This window comes from Penicillium verrucosum (assembly GCF_028828655.1).
Source record: "Penicillium verrucosum strain IBT 35672 chromosome Unknown utg000004l_segment0_segment0, whole genome shotgun sequence".
Classification (NCBI taxonomy): domain Eukaryota; kingdom Fungi; phylum Ascomycota; class Eurotiomycetes; order Eurotiales; family Aspergillaceae; genus Penicillium; species Penicillium verrucosum.
Window position 1 is genome coordinate 1,856,963 of NW_026643213.1, and position 20,330 is coordinate 1,877,292.

General features: G+C 50.1%; 2 protein-coding genes across 2 annotated transcripts; both read left to right on the plus strand.

The window, feature by feature from the left end:
• Window positions 1-23: 23 nt before the first annotated feature.
• N7516_010123 (non-ribosomal peptide synthetase) lies at window positions 24-16,550 on the plus strand (the record flags this gene model as incomplete). The annotated part of the gene is made up of 6 exons (XM_057222842.1): window positions 24-619; window positions 683-11,427; window positions 11,482-12,537; window positions 12,609-13,703; window positions 13,763-14,771; window positions 14,849-16,550. The coding sequence occupies 6 exons, from the start codon at window positions 24-26 to the stop codon at window positions 16,548-16,550; spliced, it is 16,203 nt and encodes a 5,400-aa protein (XP_057070063.1).
• Window positions 16,551-16,785: 235 nt separating this feature from the next.
• N7516_010124 (uncharacterized protein) lies at window positions 16,786-17,514 on the plus strand (the record flags this gene model as incomplete). The annotated part of the gene is made up of 1 exon (XM_057222843.1): window positions 16,786-17,514. The coding sequence occupies one exon, from the start codon at window positions 16,786-16,788 to the stop codon at window positions 17,512-17,514; it is 729 nt and encodes a 242-aa protein (XP_057070064.1).
• Between the last annotated feature and the right edge of the window lie 2,816 nt (window positions 17,515-20,330).

Sequence of the window (20,330 nt, forward strand, 5' to 3'; positions counted from 1 at the left end):
AATCATCTTCCTAAAATATTAGAATGATTGCGACAAAGACGAACCATGGTACTCAGTTACCAACGCCGGATGCACCAGTTGCTGTATCAACTTCGTCGCAAGAACTTGATGACATATGGGCTAGTAATACTGTTGTCCCAGGGTCTATCATGGGCTGCGTTCATGACTTGATCACTGAGGTGGTGCAAAAACAGCCAGATGCCCTCGCTGTTTCCGCGTGGGATGGAGATTTTACCTATGCTCAACTATCCGCCTTGAGTGATTATGTTGCTCACCATCTCTGTGAAATGGGCATCCCACCAAGATCCCCAGTCACCATTCTTTTCCCGAAGTCACGATGGACATGTGTCGCCATGTTGGGTATCATCAAAGCCGGATGTGCGGCTATTGCCCTTGATTCGATTCATCCAGACGCGAGACTGCGATCCATTATTAAACATGCGCAACCAAAAGCAATGATTTGTTGCGCAGCAACTCAAAAGAGAGTATCTCTCTTGTGCGGTTCACCCATCCTTCAGCTCGACGATAGTCTGCTGGAGATTGCTGGTACCATAAAACAGCAGACGCTTGATTTTCCGGTGGTATCACCAAACGACATAGTCTATATATCCTTTACCTCGTAAGAGTCCATGACCCAATTTTCCAAGGGAATAAGAGTGCTAATTTCAGTGCTACAAACCAGTGGAACTACCGGCGAGCCCAAAGGAGCGTGTATTAGCCACGCCAACGTGAGAAGTGCGGTACATCACCAGGGCAAAGCTCTTGGCTTCCACCAAGAGTCGCGCGTCTTTGACTTTGCACCTTATTCCTTTGATGTGGCCTGGAGTAATGTTCTTCATACGTTGTGTGCAGGCGGCTGTCTGTGCGTCGCCAACGAGCAAGATATGGTGAATAACCTCTCAGCTGCTATCACGGCATTTGCGGCTACCCTGATCAATATCACTCCCACTGTTTTGCGAACAATTAGTTCGGTCCCACCGACCCTTCAAACTATACTTCTGAGTGGAGAGATGCCGTATCGAGAAAATGTGACTCAATGGGCTGGCCGTGTTCGTTTGCTCAATACGTACGGTCCCACCGAGTGTACCTGGAAATGTACGTTCTCGCAGCTCCATTGCTACGCGGAAGGTCGCCCAGATATTGGGAGAGGCACAGGATTCTGTCTCTGGATTGTCAACCCCAACGATAGCAGCCAGCTTGTTCCTCCTGGAACTCCGGGAGAACTGTACCTCGAGGGGCCCATGGTTGGGCAAGGGTACCTGTCCAATCAAGAAAAGACCGACGAGGCGTTCATCGATAACCCACCGTGGCTTTTGTCTGGGAGCCCTGGTAACCTGGGGCGGCAAGGCCGCCTATACAGGACCGGGGACTTAGTCAAGACCCGCTCGGATGGAAGTATCCTGTTCCTAGGGCGTAAAAATGTCTCGCAATTGAAGATCAGAGGTCAACGGATTGAAATCGGCGATGTGGAGCACCATGCGCGTGCTTGTCTGAACGACGCACTGACAATAATTGCGGATATCGTGACTCCCAAGGGAAGCGATACTGCACTGCTTGCCCTCTTTGTGCAGAATAAGAATAAGGACCCCGAGACAGTCAAGGCCATGATAAATAATCTTGTGCGCGACCTAGATGGTGTGTTGCCAGCATTTATGCTCCCCAGCATCTATCTCCCCATCGAAGACATACCGGTGGCTGCCACTGGCAAAATTGACCGGCGAAAACTGCGAGAGCTGGGAGATGGTTTGTCTTTGGAGGAACTTCTTCAATTACAGTCAGCCATCCTCCCGGTCCAAGAATACCGTGACCCATCGACTGCCATGGAGGAGCAGCTTCGTGGGCTCTGGGCGCACATATTGAAGATACCATCGATTAGAATCAGCACCACAGATAGTTTCCTCCGCTTAGGAGGGGATTCAGTTGCAGCTATGTTGTTGGTCGCGGCAGCACGGAATGCCAATTTATCCATCACGGTGGCAGATGTGTTCAAGAGTCCAGTGCTGAGTGACCTTGCCCTCGTCATCAGGGAGCATTCTTTCTCCTCTGAAAGCGAAGAAATTGCCCCATTTTCCCTAATGGACCGTCCTGCAGATACCCAAAGAATGCGCGAGGAGGCTGCTGAACTCTGCAATATCGAATTGGCTCAAGTTGAAGATATATATCCGTGCACCGCACTCCAACAAGGCATGCTCTCTATCACAGCTCGGGGCGAAACCAATAACGTTGCACGGACATTGTTTGAGCTTCCTGGCCACATAGATCTATCTCGGTTTGAAAAGGCATGGCTGAATACCGTTCATCAAGCATCGATCCTGCGAACAAGAGTCATCGACCTAACCAGCGATGGTCTAGTTCAAGTTGTTGTCGGCTCCCCCATCATGTTGGGTCGGTACGAGAGTATCACCAACTTCATCGAAGAGTCAATTCCGATGGGACTGGGAGTCCCTTTGTGTCGGGCTGGGCTAGTTTCTGGGGAATCCCCCAGTCTTATTGTAGAAATGCACCACTCGATCTTCGATGGATGGTCCACCAAGCTGATATTGGATGCCATTGAAGCCGAGTACGATGAGAAGACAATCCCCTCGTCTATTTTGCCCTTCCGGTCATTTGTGAAATACACAAAAGGGATGAACAAAGAAGCATCATCGCTCTATTGGAAGACCTACCTAGATGGTGGGTCTGAAACGAAAACTTTCCCATCTCCGGGCTATCGGCCAGGGGGAAAGCTTGACTTCAACCATAACATCTCCGAAATGTCGTGGATACATTCGGGGACCACACCGTCATCGGTTGTTAGAGCAGCATTGGCCCTGTTACTAGCCTCATACACCAATTCCAACGATGTCAGGTATGGAGCCACGATCAGCGGGCGACAGGCCGCTGTGGCCGGGATCGAACGGATTGCAGGGCCAACAATCGCGACTGTGCCAGTCCGCGCTAAATTCGACTGGAATCAAACAGTTGGGAGCTGGCTTGAACAGGTTCAAAGACAGGCAGTGGAGGCCACTGAGCATGAACAGCTAGGGTTGCAGCAGATTGCTAGATTGGTTGAGGATACAAACCTTTTTCAGCTACTCCTGGTGATCCAGCCGGCTCAGCAGGCAAACAGACACGAGGTCGACAGGCTTTTCAGCCGGACGAGTAGTGTTGTTAGCAGCTCTGACCAACCGGGCAGTTTGAAAGTTGTTTGCAAGGATGGAGAAGCCGACACCGTCGGCATGTACAACCCATACGCGATGATGATTATCTGTCAATTGCATGAGTCTGGAGTTGAATTGAAAATGAACTTTGATTCCGGTGCCATTCCAGCGAAACAAGTCCAGAGAATGTCGGTACAATTTGAACATTTGCTACGGCAGCTATGCTCGGAAGAGTGTACTCAGATGAGCCTGCGCGATGTCACCGTTGTCACCAAGGATGACTTGGCTGATATTTGGACATGGAACGCTGCGCGGCTGGAGTCCAAGTTTGAATCAATCACCGATGGTCTGCATCGGCAAAGTGATGCGAAACCAGAAGCAGTTCTGATATCTGCGTGGGACCAGCAGTTAACTTCCCAACAAGTGCAGACCTGGTCTGTAACGCTGGCTGCGCGACTTCGCCAGGAAGGTGTGCTTCCTGGGTCATTGGTTATCCTAACCTTTGAGAAAAGTGCTTGGCAGGCAGTGATGATGCTTGCAGCCCTCGGAATTGGTGCAATAGTTCTGCCGATGTCTATACCGGTTTCTAAAACTCGAGCCTTGCAAGTAGTTGAGAGCTTGAAGCCCCAGATTGTGGTTACCTCCACCTCATCCGATTCATCTCCATTCCATGTGTTGGTCCCAGTCCTCAATATCGCCGACCTCATTAGGCCGGAAATGAAAGGCTCCGATGTTGTTGTTAAACCTTTGCCACATTGCCACCTGCCCAGTGATCCTGCTCTTGTTCTATTTACTTCAGGCTCTACTGGAACACCAAAGGCCATTGCGTGGAGCCACAGCGCCTTATCAGCTAATATAAAAGCCGCCATCATGGCATTTGGACTGACCGACAGGAGCCGAGTTTTCCAGTTTGCCGGTTACGACTTTGATGTGAGCACAGTAGAGACTTTGGCTACCTTGCTTGCTGGAGGTTGCTTGTGCATCCCATCGGAGACTGACCGAAGGAATCGGCTGACCGACGCAATCAACTGCTACGACGCCAATTGGATGTGTCTGACCCCATCTGTGTCAGAGACCATGAGCGCTGGTGATTTGCCATCCATGAAAACGATGGTATTTGCAGGCGAGAAGCTCGAGCACAAGACTGCTTTTCGGTGGCTAGACGCCCAGAAAACCGTATATAACTGGTACGGGCCAGCGGAAGCCTCGGTGGCTACTTCGTGCCTTGTAGATCCCGACAGTTGGCGTCCAGGCATGATTGGGCAAGGTCGCGCCGGGCTTGCGTGGCTTGTCGACCCAAAAGACCCCAACGTACTAGCTCCAGTGGGAGCAGTGGCCGAGTTGTGCATGGAGGGCTCTATGCTAGCTCAGTATGCTGGAACCAATGGCGCTGAGTTGAACAAAGAGAGTTTTATTTCCCCATCGTGGCTGCAAGATGGCCACTGGAAGACCCCTGGTCGACCAGGTCCAGTATATCGTACTGGGGATCTGGTTACCTACGACTCGGATGGTCGTATCATCTACCTTGGGCGCCTCCAAGATTCTCAGCGAAAGATCCGAGGCCAGCGGATTGACCTAGGAGAAATAGAGCGGTGTATCCAAGACTTCTTGATCGGTTTGGTGGACATAATACTTGTCGCAGAGATATTTTCTCCGGCTTGCGGTGACAACGATACTTTGGCCCTCTTCATCAGTCCTGCTGATGCCGTTCATCGCGCAGATCCCCATGCATATCTTCAAAGTGAATGGCCGGTCGATGCTCTGGAGAATCATCTTGCCAGCATTCTTCCACCGTATATGATTCCCAGGATGTACATACCGCTTAGTGAACTTCCCATCGGTTCGACGGGAAAGACAGACAGGAGACGATTGCGAGAAATTGGAAGTTCCCTCACGTTGGCCCAATTGGCGGAAATGCAACCAACTCGAAAGCAAGCCAGAAAGGTAAACACTGAGAACGAGAGATTATTACAGCAAATGTGGGCTCATGTGCTGGTGGTTGAGCCGGATGTCATCTACGCGACCGATCACTTCCTTCGCTTGGGAGGAGACTCGATCAGCGGCATGCGCCTCGTTGGAATGGCTTGTACCCATGGCTTTTCTCTCACTGTTGCCGATGTGTTCGATTTCCCCGAGCTGGAGAGGATGGTCGAGAAATTGGTCCACGGTGAAAGTCATGTGATGCATCACATTCCAGCATTTTCGCTTTTACCCCTGGGCGTGGACGAGTCACATTGTCGATCATATGTTGCCCAAATTTGTTCAGTCTCGCAAGATCAGGTTCTTGATGTCTACCCATGTACAGCACTTCAAGAGGGATTGCTGGCGCTAGGCGCCCGAAGAAATGGGCAATATGTATCTCGTAGTGTATTGCCACTTCAAAGCGATATTGACTCAGACCGACTCAAAAATGCCTGGGAAAAGACAATCGCCAAGCTGTCTATTATGCGAACCCGAATCGTGGATCTCCCTGGTAAAGGGCTTGTGCAGGCCGTCCTCAATGACACACCTTGGAGATCTGGTCAAAACATCCAGCAGTACTTGCATGCCGATGAGACGGAGCCGATGGCCTTAGGGACCCAGCTCTGCCGTGCGGCCATCATCGATCGCACGTTCATCTTCACCATTCATCACTGCTTGTACGACGGCAGCTCACTGCCCATGGTTCTCGAAGAACTCCAGGCTCAGTATTACGACCAGCCAGGAAGAACGGTCACTGGAGTGGAGCATTTCATTCGCCATTTGAGTCAGATAAATACACAGGAATCGGATGATTTCTGGAAGGCTCAGCTGTCTCGCGCTGAGTTCCGTTCATTCCCTATCCTACCATCCGGCACGTATGAGCCACAAGCCAGTGGGTTTGTGGAGCATCCGATTGCCCTCAACTGGCCTTCCAAGGGAGCGACACCATCCACAATCCTCCGCGCAGCGTGGGCGGTCCTCGCCTCACAGTATGTGGCCTCCAGCGATGTGATCTTCGGGGTGACAGTGGGTGGACGACAGGCAAATATAAACGGCATGCAAAACTGCGTAGCGCCAACTATTGCAACGGTTCCAATTGCTGTATCAATTGATTGGGGGAATACGGTCGAGACATTCCTCCAAGGCCTCCAAAGACAGGGGTTGGACATTATGTCTTATGAGCAATACGGCTTGCCAAACATCCAACGAGCCAACGGGGATCGCAATGGTGGGTTGTTCCAGACTTTGCTGGTGGTCCAGCCAATAACCAAAGGGAACAGCCTGCATGAAGATAGTCGGCTGTTCAAGGCACGGAGCTTTGCCTCCAATTTGAGCACAATGGGGACAGACCCGTTCAATGTGTATGGCTTAATGATCATCTGTCAGCTTACCACCTCGGGACTTAACATTCAAATGAGCTTTGACCCAAAGATCATCGACAAGCGGCAGGTTAAAAAGATGGTCTGTCAGCTGGAGACAGTCATTCGCCAGTTGTGTACAAAGTCCCCCGATAGGACGACACTGAACACCCTCCAGACAGTCAGTGAGCTCGACCTGGAGCGCTTCTGGGCCCAGAACGCAGACCTACCCCCGGACCCAACCACGTTTGTACATGACAGGATTAGTCTATGTGCCAAAACGAACCCCGAGGCTATCGCCATTGATGCATGGGATGGCCAGTTCACATATGGCGAGCTGGACCAAATCTCTACCGTTGTCGCGCGCAAGTTAGTGCTGCATCTGGGAGTCAAGAAAGGGTCCGTTGTGCCCTTGTGCTTTGTAAAGTCTCGATATATGCCACTGGCTCAGGTTGCCGTCTGGAAAGCCGGTGGAGTGACTCTGCTACAATCAGCAGACATGCCAGAGCAGAGAATGAATCGTACTTTCCAGCATCTTGGTGTAGAAGTTGCCCTAGCTTCACCCGGGCGCTTGGCGACGGTCTCAAAATATGCTCGCTGTATTACCATGGAGCAAATTTTGGAGACCCCATTGGAAGAAATCATCACGCCACTACCTGTCCTGGAGATGGATAGCCCAGCCTCGATTCTAGTATCCTCGGGGAGCACTGGTGAACCGAAACATGTTCTCTGGAGTCACCGAGCTCTGGCTGCAAACGCAGAGGAACCGACTCTGCGTTTGTTGGTAACCCCCTCTTCACGCATGTTTCAATTCTCATCGTACGATTTTGATGTCTCGACGCTGGAAACAATTATTGGGCTGACTCACACGGCCTGTCTCTGTATCCCATCTGAAGCTCAACGCCTCGATGGTATCGCGGCTGCAATTAATCATTTTGGGGCGAACTGGGCGTTTATCACCCCATCCACCGCGCGATTGCTGCGTCCGCAAGACGTACCGGGGCTTTCCACTATTGTAATGGGGGGTGAAAACGTTTTGCAGGGCGACGTTGAAAGGTGGAAAGGAAGCTGCGCTGTCCGCAATTGGTACGGGCCCGCCGAATTCCCTGCAGTTACCGTTTACCCGGCCGATGAGCCCAATTGGTCCAGCGGTGTGATTGCACACATTGACTTGTGCCGCTGCTGGCTAGTAGATCCTCAAAACCACCACAGACTTGTTCCATTTGGTGCAATCGGCGAGATCGTGGTGCAGGGCCCTGCACGTGCCAGTGGCTATGTCGGAAATGCGTCTCTCACAGACAAGCACTTCTACCAAAACCCCACATTCCTCTCTCGTGGGTTTGGGGCTACTCGTCCAGGAAGGCAGGGTTGTGTCTATAGAACAGGGGATCTGGCCCGATATGACTCCGACGGCTATTTGGTGTTCTTGGGGCGGAAGGATTCCCAACTCAAAGTACTTGGTCAATTAGTGGTGCCAAAAGAGGTCGAGACCCAAATTCAACAATGTCTTGATCGACCAGGCGAACACACGGAGGTCATCGTCGATGCCATCTCGCTCCCAGGTGGAGGCGGAATGATACTCGTGGGGTTCATCGTCACCCAAGAGGATATCGACCAATTAACCAGAGGACTCAACCAAAAGCTTCAGGCGGTTCTGCCTCGATATGCAGTCCCCTCGTGGTATATTGCACTTCCAAGTGTTCCTTTGACTACAAACGGGAAGCGAGATCGAAGGCGGCTGCTTGAGATTGCTGCGTCGTCAACTCCATCCAGCCAAGGATCCACGGGACGGCTACCAGCCACAACCGCCGAGATCACTTTAGTGAGGCTGTGGTCTCTTACTCTAGGAATCGAATCGGAGACAATCTCGGCCACCGACAGTTTCCTGCAGGTTGGTAACTCCATTGATGCCATGCGATTGGTAGGTACCGCTCGCCAACACGGCCTGCTGCTCACCGTCGCCGGGGTGATGGAATTTCCCATCTTGGAAGAGATGGCTAGCCTCCTGCAAAACTTGGAGGATGCACCAGATGACAGCATTGAGCCTTTTACGCTATTGGATCATGGCCGAGACCTGAAGCTAGCCCGCCACCAGGCAGCATCCGCCTGTGCTGTGAATGAGGATGACATTGAAGATTTATTCCCTTGCACCTCTCTCCAAACAGGTTTGCTAGCTTTAACCATCAAGTCCCACGGGGATTACACCGGTCGCAATGTGCAGGAGCTAGACCCTTCGATAGATGTCCGCCGCTTCGAACATGCCTGGGAAGAGCTGGTGCGCACAGTGCCTATCCTCCGCACACGTATAGTCAATCTTCCTGGGCAGGGATTTGTTCAAGCCGTGATCCGAGAAAAAGCAGATTGGAGCAAGGCCGGGAGCCTGGATGAATACCTGGAACAGGACCGTCAATATCCCATGGGGTTGGGTACCCCTCTCATGCGTTGTGGGTTGTTTTCATTCAAGTCAACTGATGAAGCATCTGGTGCTTCCGGCCCAGTGCGCCGGTCCTTTGCATTGACTATGCATCATTCGATATATGATGGGCCGGCTTCAGCCATGATAATGGGCACGCTAAAGAGTCTTTACTATGGAGAAACGCCTCTTCGACTATGTCCCTTCCAGTCATTCGTCAAATACATCTCCAGTCAGAATAAGGAAGCCGACGCCAAGTTTTGGAAGACACAATTTGAAAGATGTGAAGCTTCGCAATTCCCACTGCTTCCCTCGGCTAGCTACCAGCCAAGAACGAATTCCACCCGAACTGTTGTAATCGACGATGTTAAATGGCGAACAGATGGGTTCACTCCTTCGACCATAATCCGTGGAGCATTCAGCCTCGTATACGGCCAATATGCGATCTCGTCCGACGTGGTGTTCGGCACAGTGGTCATGGGTCGTAAAGCCCCCATTCAGGGCACAGAGAGAATCGCAGGCCCAACCATTGCCACAGTTCCTGTTCGTGTGCAGATTGAAAGCGATGCCACTGTCTCACAATTTCTCCAATCGATCCAGGATCAAGAGCGAGACATGGTCCCTCATGAGCAAACAGGATTGTCGAACATCCGGCAAGTCAGCACGTCGGCAGAAGAGGCATGTCGCTTCCAGACCTTGCTCGTGATCCAACCACCTGAGCAAACTATGGACGATACTGGCTTGTTTGTCTGTCGGTCGGCTGAACATAATGAGGCTGGTCGATACCATAGCTTTAGCTCTTATGCGTTATCGGTAGTGTGCAACCTAGAGCCAGGTCGGCTGAAGGTCGAGTTGTGCTATGACTCTGCCATTGTTCAGTCTGAGACTATTCAAACCATGGCGGCGCACCTGGATCAGGCCCTTCGGACCATGTGCACACAGAAATTGCCCCATAGTACGCTGGGAGATGTAAACATGATGACCCAGTCTCATCTGAATGACATCTGGACCTGGAACGCAAATTTGCCTGCCGCTATAGATCGGTGCATGCATGATCTAATCAAGCAAGTTGTACAACGCCAGCCTGACTCAGTGGCCATATCTGCGTGGGATGGTAGTTTAACATATGCTGAGTTAGATCGGCTGTCAACCAGGCTCGCAGGTTACCTAGTGAGCATTGGAGTGAAAAGGAACATGATTGTGCCGCTTTGCTTTGAGAAAAGCATGTATGCTATGCTCGCAGTGCTTGCCGTTATGAAAGCCGGTGGTGCCACCCTCCTCTTAGATCCATCACTGCCAGACGCTCGTCTTGATGGTATATTGCGGCAGGTGAATCCCACTGTGCTATTGTCATCAATCTCTCAGGAACATCGGTGTTCACGATGGGTGACTCACCCAGTGCCCTTGGGGAAGGGATCAACCTTCTTTGAGGCCGATGTGATAAATATGACACCCGAAAGTCACGACCTGCCGTCTGTATCTTCAGATGATCTTTTATACACCGTCTTTACAAGTGGCAGCACCGGAACTCCCAAAGGATGTCTCATGCATCACCAACAATTCACCAGTGCAGTGGTCCACCAGCAATCCACGCTTGAAATGAATTCAACGACGCGTCTATATGATTTCTCTTCCTACTCATTTGATGCAGTCTACTGGTGCCTCTTTCACGTATGGAATGCCGGGGGCACGTTATGTATCCCCAGCGAGGAAGAACGAAAAAGCGATCTGACCGAGAGCGTGCACCGGTTTGAGACCACGCACATCTTCCTAACCCCTTCCACTGCGCGGTGGATAGATCCGCAGCGTACTCCTACCCTACGCTATCTCTTTCTCGGGGGTGAGGCGGTCTTGCCAGAGGATCTCGCTAGATGGGCCCCACCTGTCAACGCATTCGAGGTGTATGGGCCTTCGGAATGCTCTGCTATTACCCTCTATCATCGAGTTCCCAAGACGCCAGCCACTGTCGTACACTCTATCGGGAAAGGTATCGGCGTTCTGACCTGGGTGGTGGACCCTGAGAACCATGACCGACTGGCACCTCTTGGGACCGTAGGTGAGCTGTGTCTCGAGGGACCTCTAGTGGGACAAGGGTACTTCCAGAATGAAGAGAAAACAGCAGCAGCCTTCATTGAGAATCCTTACTGGCTAGGTCAGGGCTCTCCTGACGGAAAAGTCCCGGGGCGGCGTGGTCGGATGTATAAGACTGGTGACCTTGTCAAATATCATCCACTCACTGGAAATCTCGCGTTCGTGGGTCGAAAGGACACCCAGGTTAAATTGCGAGGCCAACGCATTGAGCTTGCAGATGTTGAGCATCATGTCATGCAGTGCCTAATGGATCGATCTTCGTCAGGAGCTGCGCCAACGGCAGTGGCAGAGGTTATAGAGCCAACCGTCACAGGCCGGCCAATGCTTGCCGTATTTATTGACTGCGACCAAGCACAGTTGGCCGACTTGTTGCCCTATCTCGAAGCTGAGTTGCCGAGCCGGGTTCCGTCCTACATGGTCCCTGCAACTTATATCGCAACCCCATCTATGCCTATGGCGGCGAGTGGCAAGACTGACCGATGACGGTTGCGCGAGATGGGCTCTAGTTTGACTCTAGAAGTATTGACGCGCAGCGATGCTCCTGCAACTATGTTGCCCCCAAGCACAGCCTCCGAATGCCACCTACAAACCTTATGGGTTGAAGTCCTTGGTGTACCCGCCGAGAGGATTGGAGCCGAGAGTAGCTTCGTTCGTCTGGGTGGCGACTCCATTTCGGCGATGCGGTTGGCCTCTTTGGCTCGTATGCAAGGGCTGTCCTTGTCAGTTCATAATATTCTCACCACGCGTCGATTGTCTGAAATGGCACAGGCAATGTCTGCCTTGTCTCCGAAAGACACCAAGGAGATGGAAGTGGTCAATCCCTTCTCTCTTCTGGAGCACCCCTCGGAGCAAAAGATCATCTTGGATGACTTCGCGAGCCAATGCCAGATCCATAACAGCCAAATTGAAGACATCTTCCCTTGTACGGGTGTCCAAAAATCACTGCTCTCCATGACCGCCAAACGCGCCAACTCATATGTCGCTCGACTCTTGCTCAAATTGAGGAAGAATGTCGACGAGTCGCGGCTCGTGAATGCGTGGGAAATGGTGAGTAGAGCCTCTGCTCCAATCCTTCGTTCACGAATTGTGGACTGTCCAACAGATGGTCTCGTGCAAGGTATTGTTGATGAACCGCTGCACTGGGACGTCCCTCAACCGCTGCAGCAATATCTCCAAAAATATGAAAACAGGCCCATGGGTCTAGCCACCCCGTTGACTCGGCTTGTCATTGTTGAAGATGAACGCAACCAGGAGCATTACTGTCTGCTCACTCAGCATCATGCGATATATGATGGCTATTCATTGAACCTTCTCGTGGACGAGGTGTCTAAAGCTTATGATGGCGTCCTTGATGATAATGCCCCAGTGGCATCATTCCAAGCTTTTATCAGGCATGTCATGGCGGTTGATGCTGAGAAGGCAAAGGACTTTTGGAGTCGTGAATTCGCAGATTTCGAGGCAATCCCCTTCCCAGCATTGCCTCACGCAGATCATCAACCCAAAGCAGATAGCACAGTACGACGTAATCTGGAGGCATTCCAGTGGCCACAGCGAGATGTCACTCCGTCAACTAGTATGTTCCTAATGTTCCCTCTTAATGAACTCTGTTTTCCGTGGGGGTTGCTAACGTATTTATCATCACAGTCATTCGTGCATCATGGGCCATCCTCACTGCGCGGTACATGGACTCGGACGATGTGGTTTTCGGCGCCATGGTCACGGGACGACAAGCTCCTCTCCAAGGTTTGGACCGCGTGGTCGCGCCTCTTATAAATGCTGTGCCTGTCCGAGTCAAACTTGACTTCCAAGAATCGATCGATAGTCTGCTCTCTAACATCCAAAAGCAGTCCATTGACATGATTGCCTACGAACAGTCTGAGTTGCTCACAATTCGGCGCATTGATGCAAACACTGATCGAGGAAGCCGATTCAATACTCTTCTCGTTGTTCAGCCTGCTAGTCAAGGCCAGACTGATGATCATCACGATGGCCCCTACGAGCATCCCAGAGAACTAGTCTCTGCAATTCAGGATCTAGATGACTCCAATCCAAATGCTATCATGATCATGTGTCAACTTACCAACACGAATGGTCTGCAACTTGAGTTCAGCTTTGATTCTAGGGTGGTAGATGCAACGCAGATGGAACGAATTGCCTCTCAATTCGAGCACGTCTTACGCCAAGTATGTATAGGCACAACTCAGCCTGTCGATCAGATTCAGACTCTCAGTGGCGCCGACCTAGCAGAGCTATGGAAATGGAACTTGTCTGTGCCTCCGGCAATTCCTGAGTGTGTGCACGGCTTAATCAGTGCAACTGCTCAGAATTATGGAGATCGGCCAGCCATATGTGCCTGGAACGGCAATCTAACGTATTTCGAGTTGGACCAACTTTCCGATCGGTTGGCCTCTCACTTGATGGTTTCTGGCGTTGGTCCCGGTACCATCATTCCACTTTGCTTTGAGAAGTCTATGTGGCATCCAGTGGCTGCCCTTGGAGTGATGAAGTCAGGTGCTGCGTGTCTCTCGATGGACTCGACTCAACCGGAATCCCGACTGCAGTCCATCGTCAGACAAGTCAATCCTCGGGTCGTCCTAGCATCGGCGAAAACCGCCGGATTGGCACGTCACTTATCTAATACTAAAGTTATTATTATTGATCAAGATTGCCTCGACTTGGTGGCCGAAGATATTCTCACTCGGCCTTTGCCTACAGTTCACCCATCCAATGTTCTATATGGTGCGTTCATACTAGTTTCTCTTCCACCCCCCAGTCACTGTACTAACTTCTTCCATCAGTGGTATTCACCAGCGGCTCCACGGGAACACCTAAAGGCGTCGTGACTACACATCAGAATTTCGCATCTGCTGCAGTGCATCAAGCAGAGATGCTGCGTATTCAGCCAGGCACACGTGTATTTGACTTTGTTTCGTACAGCTTTGATGTGTCATGGTCCAATACTCTTCAGACATTGATCCGTGGAGGCTGTCTTTGTATTCCCGACGAGTTGGAGCGTCGAAATGACATTGCGGGGGCGTTCAATCGCATGAATTGCAACTATTCCTACTTCACCCCCTCCGTGGTGCGATCTTTGGAGCCATCTAACATGCCTAGGCTCAAAACTTTGGCCATGGGGGGCGAACCCATCCCTACCACTGAGGTTGCTCGGTGGAAGCAGGCTGAGGCCGTCATTGGGATCTACGGCCCCGCTGAATGTGCACAGGCTCTCACGTTTACGCCTCTCCGGTCCAACGGGCGAAACAATCATGTAGGGTACTCATATGGGGCCCGGACATGGCTGGTGCAACCGGGCCGTCCCGATCGTCTGGCCGCAATTGGTGCCGTGGGAGAGCTTTTAATTGAGGGTCCCACGGTCAGTCGAGGGTATTTTAATGACTCGGACAAGACTGCTGCTTCGTACATTCAGAATCCTTCCTGGCTGTTGCAAGGCTCATCAAGCCTTCCAGGCCGTCAGGCCACCTTATATAAGACGGGCGACCTACTTCGATACAATTCAGATGGGTCGCTAGATTTCCTCGGTCGTAAGGATGGTATGGTCAAACTTCGAGGTCAGCGAGTTGAGCTGGCTGAAGTAGAATACCATATCCGTGCTAACCTCCGCCATCCTGATTTATGTGATGGCCTTGCGGCAGAGATTATTACCCCCAACAATAGCAGTCCCATTCTCGCCGTCTTTTTTGCCCTATCTCCCCCTGAGGAGGAGTGGTCCGAGGAAGCCACTTTATCGAAGCTGGCGCGCTTGATCGACGGTTTGGAGGATAGGCTTTCCAATTCTTTACCGCAATAGTAAGTGTCCTCCCATTCAACAGCGCTTTTTCTACTCTCGAGAAATACGACTGGGGTTAACTGTGATTCTTTCCTAGCATGGTTCCTGGTGCCTACATCCCCATTGAAAAGATTCCAATGACTACCACCGACAAAACAGATAGAAGAACTCTACGGCAGTTGGGAGCCGTTCAGACTTTGGAGAAGCTAGCAAAACTGCAGTCTCACGGGAAATCCCATCGCGCGCCCACCACTGTTATGGAACAGAGATTGCAAGTACTATGGTCGGTGGTTCTTGGAATGGATCCGCACATTATCAATGCCGACAGCAACTTCCTCAGAATTGGTGGAGAGTCCATCGCAGCCATGCGACTGGTGGCAGCAGCACGAAATGAGAAGCTCACGCTCACAGTCGCGGATATTTTCAACGCGCCACGTCTCTCTCAACTCGCCCTTTTAGTTCAGGAAGCCACTGAGGAGGAGTCTCTGCCAATGCTGCGACCGTTCGCTTTGCTCGAGACGAGTGAACCAAAGCCCTTCCTCGCTGACTTTGTCGATCCGCTCCTCGACCCAGGAGCTGGGAATGTTCTTGATGTACTTCCTTGCACTGACTTCCAAGCCTGTGCAATTTTGGATGCGTTCCAGGACCCACCCAGCCGATTGCCTCATTGGATCTTCGATCTCCCAGCAGATGTCGACTTCTCGCGGTTACAGTGGTCGTGCCGCAAGTTAGTAGACCATCACGACGTCCTTCGTACGGTGTTCATCCAAACGCACGGTCGATACTGGCAAGTCTTGCTCGAACATTTGAATCCTGCGTATGACAACTTCCAGGCAAATCAAGACGATGATATTACAACCTTCGTCGATTCCATTTGTGAGCTAGATCGAAAACGGGTTCGAGCCTTTGGCTCTTCCTTCATCCGATTCATGGCAGTACGGAGTCCCTCTGGGCAACACCGACTCATTTTCCGGATCTCCCACGCCCAATTTGACGGATTTAGCTGGGATACGGTTCTCCGCAGTCTCTCTTCACTCTACTGTGGCGACACTCTGCCTGACGAACCCAAGTTTGCTCAGTATATCACCTATAGAGAGGACAGGAAGACAGACGCCTTTGCGTACTGGACCTCGCGCCTTGAGCACACTCCAAATCCCAAGTGGAGTAGTGTAGATTATTCCAACCGTGTGTACACTACCAAAGACCGGCTGACGGTGAAAGCGACGATTCCAATACCCGAAGGGCGCTTGGTTGAGGGGATGTCACCCGCAACTTTATTCCATGCCGCATGTGCCATGGTATTGTCCCGCCAGTATCAGCAAGCTCACGTTGTTTTTGGACGTCTGGTCACTGGCCGGACAATGCTACCGAGCAGTCTGCAAAATGTGGTCGGGCCATCTATGACCGAGATTCCTATCAGCGTGCACATTGATGACCATGCTACTCTTTCAGGGATTGCATTGCAATTACAGCGTCAGCTCATTAAGGATTCTCGATACGAAACCGCCGGGATGGAAGAAATTATCCGGAACTGCACTAATTGGCCAGATGATACAAAGGACTTCGGCTGGCGGACCTCTTTCCAGCAAGAAGATGATCGTAACTTCACTTTCCTTGGGACGGAAAGTCGGATATCATTCTACGAGGCGGATCTGCTGCCTCGAAATCGACCGGAAATATATGCTACCCCACGAGATGGGAAGCTGGATCTTGAATTTGAGGGTAATCGTCAGTTGATCAGTGAGGATGATGTTCAACGCTTCATTCGAAGTCTGGAAACAGTGTTGACTGGTGTTTGATATACGACGAGAACGGCCTTTTATATATATATTTTACTCCGAATTTCAATGTTACCAAGTTCAGAGGATGTCTAAAAATCTAGTAACCGTTTTAATTTCCTTTTCAAAATGATTCAATTCCTCGATGACTACTCCGTCCTTAGTAAGGGTTTGTGCGCCTAACAGACATGTCGTATCCCCCTTTCTTCCCGATGTCTACTTATTATTTCTTTATATTTGGAATAGAATTTCCAGTATGCCACGAAAGTCCATCTCAACGTGTGATCATAAATCTATCTGCTTGTCCTCCTCTACTCATGCTGCCGTAGCCAGTTTCAGAAGATGGTTTCAGAAGACAAGGTCCACGGCAACGTCTCGCCGCAATCAAAGCAGACAACCGAAGCTTCCCACGAGAAGACAAACTCTTCCTCGAAGAAGACCACAGAGTTTTCAAGAATGGCTTGATGATAAGCACCGCAACCCGGTAACTGCAAAACAAAAAACCGTCTGTATCGTTCCATCTCCTCAAATTGACCCAGATGTTGACTTCATGCGAAAATGGACAACACCAAAACACCCAGACGACGAGCTTTCCCCAAAGCCCCCTAGTGCGAAGGACGTGCGGGAGTATCTAACTACCTTCTATCACGGTCTTCCAGTTAAGATGATGCCACCATCTACCCTGCGGTTTATTCCCTGGAAAGAACCCACAAAGAGACCACGGGAAAAGACAGGCCCGCAATACCTAGGTGTGCAATCTGGCGACGAGTGCGTGCGCATTCGCTCGCGTACCTTGTCCGATGGGACATATGCGGGCCAAGTCAATTTAGACGATCTTCTCGATGTTGCCATTAGCATTTTACCGAACGATGCATATGCCCTCTTGATTCTTGTTGACTTCGACCTCTACGAGGACGAGGACGAGTTTGTATGTGGCCGTGCATACGGAGGAAGTCTCGTTGCAGTGGTATCCAGCGCAAGATAAAATCCCACATTGGATGATATCCAAGATGTTGAGCGTCTCCATGCATGGCCTGCATCGCATTGCGATAAGTACATGTTGACATGTGCTTCGGCAGAACCAAGTGCGAAAAGACAGAAAAGGAAATCTCGGGACAATGGTCGAGGATCACAGAATTCGACTTCGGAGCTAGACGGTCCTGTGGGGGATGCGGTCTCAGTCTACTGCTCCCTCCCGGAGGTAGATTCATCGCCTTCGTTACTTGCTGCGCTCTGGTTGGGTCGTGTTTGTCGGACGGTCAGCCAACAATTGGGACACTACTTTGGTATTGCCCATTGTGTGTACTACGCATGCTCAATGCAAGGCACTGCGTCTATCAGCGAGGACGTAAGACAGCCGCCTTATCTCTGCCCGGTTGATCTGGCGAAGATACTTTGTGCCTCTTCAACGGCTGCGTCTGAACGATATCGGGCTCTTCTGGCGTTTTGTGAATGGCCTGGTAATGGTGATACACATTTCTTCGCGCCGTTCGCTACTTGGATTCGAAGTAGGTTAGCCCGAATCAAGGACTCGGGTTGAGTTTCTTGATGGCGGTGCTGCTTTTGTGCTTTTTTATGCTGTGGATGTAGATAGTCTCTTTCACAAACTCAATAATAGAATATATTAGTTAGGGCTTGTATGAATAAAGTTGATCTAGAACCTTGGAACAGGAATTCTAGAAAGACTTCAAATTCCCGGCAACCAGTCTACAACATCCAGTATAGAGTGTAGCAGCATAACTAGTATGTGTGTTGTACTATGTTGACCTCGGCACTTCCAAAATGGATTCTTGCCGTCGAACCCCACTCCCCGTTACATGTGATATGGGACGTCTCGTCTTGTCCTCGCCGGTGAACTCCGGAAATTCTCTGACCTTGGTCTGAATTTGGTATAACTCCCAGTCATGGTGTGTGGTATGGGTATGGTGTTTTGGACCCGTGGATTCAGGAGCTCACCTTAGCGTGGAATGAAGGGGTTGGGTTGCTGTACTCCGTATTGGAGGATGTACTCCGTATTGGAGGATGTACTCCGTATTGGAGGATGTACTCCGTATGGGACGATAGATCGAAGAGAACTCGGTCGAGAGAGTAACTAGGTTGTTGTAGGAATGAGATCCAGTTCCTGTTTCGTGTATCTCAACAAAAAAGGACAAAAACGAGCCGTCGTTTCAAGTGTTGCGATCCGAGGACGTTCCACGGTTTCCATTAGTGATATCGTTGGAGTCGTTGTTTTTTTTCCTTCCCATCTGGTATCAGAGATTTTAGTTAGAAGTATACTTATCTCGATCGGGTAATTCGGGTGATCGGGTGATCGGGTGTTCCTGACAGTTAACCTTCAGCTAACCTTGCCAAGTTGTTTCAGGTTGAGAATTGGGGGGGGTTGAGGATGGTCTTTTCTGTCTTTCAGCCCGCCATCCACGGCAAAAGTCCGGGTGCATGAAACTGTTGGTTTTTTGGGAAGCTTAAAAGGGTTTTACTCGACAGATCTTGGCGTGAACTGGTGGATCGGAAATAAAAATAGCAACTGTTTCAAGTAGAGTGAGGTTCCTGATGGATCTGAGCATTGCAGAGTTGGTTATTTTTTTGGTCGAACTGATTCAAAGATGAAACATCCGACTGTTTCCGAAAGGGTGGGGAATATAGTACCTTTGGAGAGATCGAGTACAACAAACTACTACTCATATAACTAACTAGTTAACTATACATAATTCTAAAAATATTTTCGATTGTTCCGAATAAACGACTATCGCAGAGAGGCATTGGACTAGTTGAGCCTAATGGGTTTAGTTTTTGTTTTATTTTTCTTTGTTTGAGACTGTATTTTGTACTTCGTACTCGTGTTGCCCCTCGGATATTATGGTGTGGAAGTCGAAGTATTATTGGAGACACGTACTTTGTGTCCTCCGTATAACATTTATCATCATCTCAACATTTGGTTTCTATTTTATTCCATTTACTTCTAGTCATTTTTCCCGAGCCGTAGCAAAGATACCTGCATTGATCCTAACAGCGGGTCGGGTACCTGCAGCTGGAGATGAGAACTGCTACAATAATATAACTACCTAACTATGTTGTATATTGTATGTTGTATGTGCCCAGCTCTTACAAATCAGCCCATCACAATTTCCAAAGTGCAAGTGCCTGAGTATCCTGCCAGTTGAGAGGCTGACCATCACATACACCGTCTGCAAGTGCTCCATTATTGTACCCGTGGAGCTCGTGGAGTGAGACATTTTCATTTATGCAGATCACAACTTTTTACTCCATAGTGTTGTTTGAGAACCGGTAGTTTGTGGAGCAGTGGAAGAGAAGCTTAATGGTGATTATTTCTCAAAATTCATTGAGTAGTCGTCTACTGTTTTTGGTATTGGTTTAGTTGACTCCTATATGGAACATCCAGTGCCATCAGCATATTAACCAAGTAACTATGTTGTGGTTCAAAATCAAATTTGCAATTTTTAAGGGATATGGCTTTTCTCCACTCTACGGCCTAGGGCATTTTTAGCTTGTTTTTGATATTAATCCATCTGGAATAGACCATTCTGATTTGACTATGCCAATCCACCCAGTGGAGATGCTTCCATACGTGAGTTGCATAAATTCATATTTCATTCACATTTTAAACCCGACTAGGTAGTGTCTTCACTAGTGCTGTCAAACAACATTAGAAAGGCCTAGATGCTGCTAACTATCCTTGTTTTGTGTCGAGTACAACATACGGGGTTATTCTGCAATAGTTAGTTGGTCAAGAACCTCCTCTTCACAACCTGTAAAGTGTAACCATATGCATTCTTGCCGACC